General features: G+C 38.1%; 1 protein-coding gene across 1 annotated transcript; it reads left to right on the top strand.

Annotated features, from left to right (window-relative positions):
* The first annotated feature begins 2,309 nt into the window (after window positions 1–2,309).
* LOC114042533 (interferon tau-2-like) lies at window positions 2,310–2,861 on the top strand. The gene has a single exon (XM_027861224.1). The coding sequence runs from the start codon at window positions 2,310–2,312 to the stop codon at window positions 2,859–2,861; it is 552 nt and encodes a 183-aa protein (XP_027717025.1).
* Window positions 2,862–7,585: the final 4,724 nt, after the last annotated feature.

Genomic DNA, 7,585 nt, shown 5'->3' with positions numbered 1-7,585 from the left:
TAATGATAATAGCTACCATTTACATAGAAAGGCACTGTGATAAGCATTTTGGACACATAATTTCATTTTGATCCTACAACAACCCTGGGAGGAAGATGCTATTATTATACTCATTTTACAGATGAAGAAACTCAGGCAAACAGAGGTTAAGTGACTTGCCCAAGGTAATGCAGCTTCCAAGACTCTGAGGCCAGATGTGAACTCGGGTCTTCCTGATTCCATGCCAGCATTCTAGCCACTGTTCCACCTAGCTGCCTTTGTTACAGAGAATAGCTCACTAAAGGACGGAAGTAGTTTTAGCTGAGGGAAGCTCCTTTTTTCCCTTCAGAAATATATATAAATGTGTATATATGTCTACACAGATATACATATATATATATAATTCAATACAAATATTCAGAAATATACTTTACACAATATATGTGTACATATATACATACATTCAGAAATAAAGATAATTAAAACATATCAATAAATATTTTTAAATAGTTACTTAGTTGTAAAGATGGGCCCCATTTTGAAAGGTTAAATACTAAAACTTTAAAGGTTCTAGGTCTGGGCCAGTTCTCTGCGTCCTCATTATCTAGAACCCCTTTTCCTGCTCCTAGTTTCTGTCTCTTCTACATGTTACCCCCTAGGCTTCCATAACATCAAAAGATCATATAATCATTGCTGGAGACTTTGGAGACATTGCTGTAAAGATGCCTTTGAGGCCATCTAGTACATCACCCTCATTTTGCAGATGAGGAAACTGTGGCTTAGAAAGGTAAAGGGACATGCCCATGGTCACCTCGGTAGGAGGTGATAGAGGCAGAATTGAGCATAGGTCCTGCAACTCCAAAGCCAGTCTTCTTTCCACTGAAACACAATGAGGCTACTGAGATGCATATTAAACATGATAAAAATAGAAGAAGAAAAAGTGATTTCCCAATCACTTGGCCAATTGTTCTTCCTCCACAAAGAAACTCCTCAAAAGCTCAAGTGATGAAACAGATCAAAAGGAAACTGAATGCACGTTAAACATGGTGAAAATGGAAGTAGAAAAAGCATTCTCCCCACTGAACAAGTGGAAGTTCAGCTTGGCAGAATACAATGCAATGATGTCATCAGCTCAGAATGCTGATTGAAGCCAAGACAAGCCACAAGCCAAGAGTATTTTCCAAGGACTGGAACCTACTACCAAGGAAGATTCAGTGGACTCTAAATAAAAACAGAATTTGTCAAATTTGTCCTCTACTACAGTCTAAGCAACCCTAAGGCAGGCCTTTAGCAGATACCTCACAACAACAACTTGCACAGTTTTCCATGTTAGCAAGTCTCAAAGGGAAATCTATGGGGTTGAAATTGCCTATTCTTACTACGCATATAAAAAAATAAAAATTGAACCCAGTATCGTATTAAAAGTCATCCTTGATTTAAATGAAGAAATATTCATATATATATATATGTATGTGTGTGTGTGTGTGTGTGAGTATTGCCTATTATAGGCAAGGTGCAATGGAAGGAAGGAGACAGAGAATGTATCATAGAGGAGGTCACACTTAGGCACTGAACAAGTAAGGTGCCAACAGATGGAGGAAAGCATTATAGAGACACAAATACAAGGAAGTAGGAGATGGCAGGTTGGGACTAAAGTAGTCAGATTTGGATCAAAAGTAAGCTAGAATACTTATCACCTGAGTATTTTGGAGCAAGTCACATTTTTAAATCTCTGAGAATCTTAGGTTTTCCTCAATAAAATCAAAATAATATTAGTTTACTGGGTGTTGACCAGAGTTTGCAGGAAGCATTTGGAAAACACTGAATTTCTGCATAAATGTAAGTTATTATTATTAATGCAAGTATTACAATGCTATAAGCGAAAGTAGATGAGGACAGGAACTTTGGTGGGTACAATGGGATGGAAAGGATGGGCAGGTGGAAAGAGCTATTTCATAGGTAACTCTGATGAGACTTGGTGACTGGCTAGATTTGTGCTACAATGTGCTAGATGCTGGAGAGATACAAGATTGCCAGAAGAAATCTCTTTTACACACAAAACTTAATCTAGAATCTACCTAATGCCGAATTTAGTTACCTTTTTAACAAATAAATCAAATGATGATTTTTTTGATGGTATCTTCTAAAACTGATTTGGAAACTAAGCAAAAGAAAGCAGAAAGTGAAGGGAAACCCCAAGCTAAGAAGTGAAAACTGTACTCAGCACTATTTAAGAGAGAGTGGCCTTGAGGCCACATAACCCAAGAAGCTGAGACAAAGGCTCACTGGTCTCCCAGCTCAGCCAAACCCAAACCATCCTCAGCATTACCATGACCTCCTGGACCTTTTTGCCAGTTACCTTGGTGCTTTTCTGCTCCAGCACCCTCTGCTCCCTGGGCTGTGACCTGACTCAGGGCCTGCAGGAAGATTTCTCACTCCTGAACCAAATGAGCACATTTTCCCTGGTGCCATGTTGGAAGGACAGGACCAACTTCAACTTCCCAAAGGAAGCCATGGAAGGCAGCCAGCTCCAAAGGGAAAATGTCACAGTCATTGTTCATGAGATGCTCCAGCAGATCTTCACCATCTTCAGCCTGAATGCCACTCCCGCAGCATGGAATCAGACCCAGCTCATACAACTGCTCAGTGGACTGGATCAGCAACTGGAACAGCTAGAGAGCTGTCTTGGGCAGGGTATAGAATGGGAAGAACCTTCCTGGGAAAGTGAGAACCCCAGGTTGGCCCTGAAGAGCTACTTCCAAGGAATAAGGCAGTACCTACAAAGTAAAGAATATAGCCACTGTGCCTGGGAAATCATGAGCGTAGAGATCAGCAGGGCCTTTCTGTTCATGAGCAAAATCACAAGGAAACTCAGGCACTGAGGATGAAGAATTGGACTCTAAGAACACTTCAGCTTCTTGACCAATTTCCTATTTCCTGAAACCCAGCATTCAAGAGTTAAAAAGGACTGTCATTTCCATATCAACTGGAAAACATCTGAATTCACTCTATTACTTTTATGTTTTGGTTTTTTTGTGTGAGGTAATTGGGGTTAAGTGAGTTGCCAGGGTGTCACAGCTAGTAAGTGTTGAATGTCTTAGATTGGAACTCAGGTCCTCCTGACTCCAGGGCTGGAGCTCTAACTACTGAGTCACATAGCTGCCCTTGCTGGATTGGTTTTTAAAATAATTTCAGCTGTCATTTGTAAAAACTGTAAGAACTAAGTAACAACACAGAGAAGTTTCATCTGTGCTTAGTAACTAGATAGTTGTAATGTTTTATGGTTGATATTGATATTTATTATATTATATTTGTTATATTATTGTTTTATCTTTATATAATATTTGATATAATATTTGTAATAATAATAGATATTTATTTATTCTGGTAATAATTATTATTCATTGAGGAAAGTATATATTTATATGGTATTAGTATAATGTCATTTTTATATTAAATGTAATTTTTTAAAAACCTTTTGCCCGATTATGTTTTACTAAATTAGCTCTCACTGAAAAGCTAACTAGATGTTCCCAAGGGAACAGATAACAGATTCGGTGGAACAATTCAATTCAAGCAACATTTATTAAGCACTTACTCTGTACAAGGCACTAAAGGAGATACTGGTAACACAGAGAAGAAAAATTATCCAGTTCCTTCCCTCAGAAAGCTAATAGTCTAATGTAGGGTTTCTTAGCCTTGGATCCACAGGGTCTGTGGAGAAATTTCAGGAGCTTTTTGAATTTGGATAAGAAAAAGATTACATCTTTAATTTCTCTAAACTCTAATTGTAATTTGGCATTCTCTTCAACCATCAAAAAAATTTATTCTGAGGAGTTCCATGGACTTCACTGTACTTTCTAAGGGACCCCAAAGACACATAAAAACAAAGAATCCCTCTTCTAATTGGAGTATGGAACATGTAACCAAAAACAAGTGACCCAAGAGAAGATGAAATCAAGGCAAAAAGATAGAGGGCCAAAACCAAGTGGGCCAATAGAATTTTATGAGGGAGAGAACACCTTTAGCTGAGAGAGTAAAGGGCAGCTTCCTGGAGGAGGAGGCATTGGAACTGGACCTTGAAGGAAAAAGAATATTCCAGAACTATTCTTTGTGAGGTGCTCCAGCAGATCTTGTTGGTCAAAAACAAACCCCAAAAACTAAAAAAAAACGTGTTTATAAATAATTTTATGTTGGTTCAGCAGAGAAGGGAGCCAGAAACATATAATTCATTCCCCCTAACCTCTGTTAAGTTTCACGTTATATAGAGTTCAAACGAGGGTGCAGGATGAGTAGCCTGCACTTATGTAGGTTGCCTGAGATGTATATCAGCACGTAAGTATAAACATTAAATGAAACTTGGATGAAGCCAAAACACAAGCTATTGGGGAGCCGAAAATACTAGCTTTTTGGGTGGACACAAAGACCTAGTTGGGCAGACCCAAAACAAGCATGCCGGCTTCCCTGGACAGTCTCAGAAGTCAGGATGACCCACAGTTTGGGATTAGACAGTTTCTAGTCACATAAAGGTAAATTCAAACAATATTAATAAGTAATCAAGTATTTTCCCAACAATCTTTAAGCACTTCAGCCAGAATGCCTCTCTTGCTGCTTAGAATAACTCAGCAGATTGGATCAGCCACTGGAATAGCCACAGAGGTATTTTAAGCAGGAGATGAAACGGGAAGAGACTTCCTTGCAAAGTTAGAACACCAACTTGGCCCTAAAGAGCTATTTCCAAGGATTGAGTCAGTATTTTAAGATTAAAAAGGACAGTTACTCCTCGTGGGAATTTATCTGAGTCAAAATCGGGGGAAGCACTTTCTGTTATGAGAAAACTAAGGAAGAAAAAATTAGCTTTCTAAACATTTCATCTCCTTAGCTAAGTTAACGTTTCCTAAAACCAAGCAGATAATCATTGGGATAGAGTGTGGTTTCTTCATCAAGTGAAATACATCTTAATTAGCTGAAGTATTGAACACCATATAAGCTGTCATTTGGATACTGGAAAGGGGTTAGAATACAGAGCTACCTCAGTAGCTAAACAACCTCAAGTTTTGTAATTTACATTTCTTTATTTCTACTATTCATGCTTGTTTAATACTTATTGTTCATTGAGGAACAAGTTTGTACAGTACCTGGAACGATATTCACAATGAGCCTACAATGAGTCTATTGATATATTTTTCCATGTAATTGAAATTTAAACAAAAATACTTTATGTGCCCTTAGTTAGAAACTGTTTTACTAATGGCTCCTATCCCAGAGGGATAAAGAATTGATTAATGAAACAATGCAATTCAAATATTTATTTATGTATTTTGGGGATGATGACTTTGAAGTTTCTTTTTTTTTCATTTTTTTATTAATTTATTTTAATTTATCAACAATCACTTCCATAAGCTTTTGTATTTTAAATTTTTCTCCCCCTCCCTCCCCACCTACCTTCCCAAGACAGCCTACAATCTGATATAGGCTATACATATACATTCTTATTAAACATATTTTCACATTAGTGATGTTTTTAGGAAGAAAAAAACAAAACAGAAGCAAAAAATAGCAAATAGTATGCTTTGATCTGCATTCAAACTCCATAGTTCTTTCTTTCGATGTGGGTAGCATATTCCATCATGAGACCTTTGGAGGTGTCTTAGATCCTTGCATTGCTGTGAAGGGCTAAGTCTATCAACGTTAGTCATTGCACAATGAGGCTGTTACTATGTACAACATTCTCCTGGTTCTGCTCACTTCATTCAGCATCACTCCATACAAGTCTTTGCAGGCTTTTTCTGAAGTCTGCCTGCTCATCCTTTCTTATAGCGTACATAGTATTCCATTACGTTTATAAACCACAGCTTGTTCAGCTATTCCTCAATTGATGGGCATCCCCTCAATTTGCAGTTCCTTGCCACCATAAAAAGAACTGCTATCAGTATTTTTGTACATGTGGGTCCTTTTTCCATTTTTATGATCTCTTTGAGATAAAGCCTGAGAAGTGCTATTGCTGGGTCAAGGGGTATGCACATTTTCATAGCCCTTTTCAGCATATTCCAAATTGCTCTCCAAAATGGTTAGATCCACTAACAATGCATTAGGGTTCCAATTTTCCCACATCTTCTCCAACATTTATCATTCTCCTGTTTTGTCATGTTGGCCAATCTGTTAGGTGTGATGTTCAAATTCAAATGTTTATTAAAGTCTTACTAAAGGAGGTAGCTTAGAATAATGGGTAGGGAGCTCAACTCAAAGCTAGGGTTTAAATCCCCCCTTTGACACATACTGACTGTATGATCCTGGCAAGTGGCTTCATTCATCAGTTCTCCAGGCAACTTTCTAAGATTACCAAATGCATAGAAGGCGCCAGTCTGAATTGGTAGAGTTTCCTCACTTGTTTAGTTACCTCTAACAATAAAATCAGAGATCCAGTCCCTATCCCCATTTTGCAGAGAACTGTGTCAGATGCTAGGAATACAGAAATGAAAAGTGATATGGTCAGTGCCCTTGGAAAACTTTCTTTTAAGTACTGTTTACTAAGGCATATAGGGTATCTACACAAATAATTATGGTAAGGATCATGTTATGGGGAAAAGATGAGATCCAAAGAAAATATTCAAGAAAAATCTGAAGAAAAATAAATCTTTTTTTTTTTTTTTTTACCAGGTAATGGCAGGGAGGAGACTGGGGAAAGTTTCACAGAGGAGACAATACTGAAGCTGGTCCTTGAAGAAAGAGAAGGACTCAGTAGGAGAAGCTGTGGAGGAAGGATTCAGAGCAGTATAGAGATGAGAGTAGAGGTGAGGATGGGTGAATAGTTTGGCCTAGAATCCTTGAAAGGGAACAGTGTGAAAAAGGCAGATTTTTGGAACCAGATTGTTAAAGGTCGTAAATGCAAGCACAATAAGTATATATTCTATCCTAATGGCAATAGGGAGCCACTGAAGGTTTGGGACCATTGGAAGAATGACATAGTGGATAGAAAGCTGGCCACAGAGTCAGAAACACATGAGTTCAACTTCTACTTCTGATTCATTCTCTGTGACCCTGAACAAGTCACAATTTCTCAGTGCTTTATGCAATTCTATGGAGTCTATGAGCTATACAAGTAGATGCTGAACTGTACTGGTAGAGGAAATTTCTCCACTGGAATCTCATATTCCATTGAAATCTCAGGCCCATTCGAAAATATATCCTGTATTATGGTTCATGTGGGTTTGAAAATCCTTTATGTCTTATGCATTTGCTGTGAGAGAGGAAATTTTAAAATGTTTCAAACAGACACCCAAATTGTACACTGAGTATCTTTATGGAAATTCATCCTGTTATCCATATTTAGGGAGAACCTAGATATGAGCTATATTAAACTTTTAGAGTTGTTTTCTGTTGGTTTTTTTTAAGGCAATTGGGGTTAAGTGACTTGCCCAGGGTCACACAGCTAGTAAGTGTCAAGTGTTTGGTCTGAGGCCAGATTTGAACTCAGGTCTTCTATCCACTGTGCCACCTAGCTGCCTCTAGAGTTGTTGTTTTCTGGAGAAAAAATGATATTATTCTAGGTTAGGTGAGGGGAACCTGAGGCCTTGAGGCCACATATGGTGTGTGGCCTTCTGAC

Source organism: Vombatus ursinus, unplaced genomic scaffold (assembly GCF_900497805.2).
Source record: "Vombatus ursinus unplaced genomic scaffold, bare-nosed wombat genome assembly UNPS02014558.1, whole genome shotgun sequence".
NCBI lineage: Eukaryota > Metazoa > Chordata > Mammalia > Diprotodontia > Vombatidae > Vombatus > Vombatus ursinus.
This window is presented reverse-complemented; position numbering and strand designations above follow the sequence as displayed.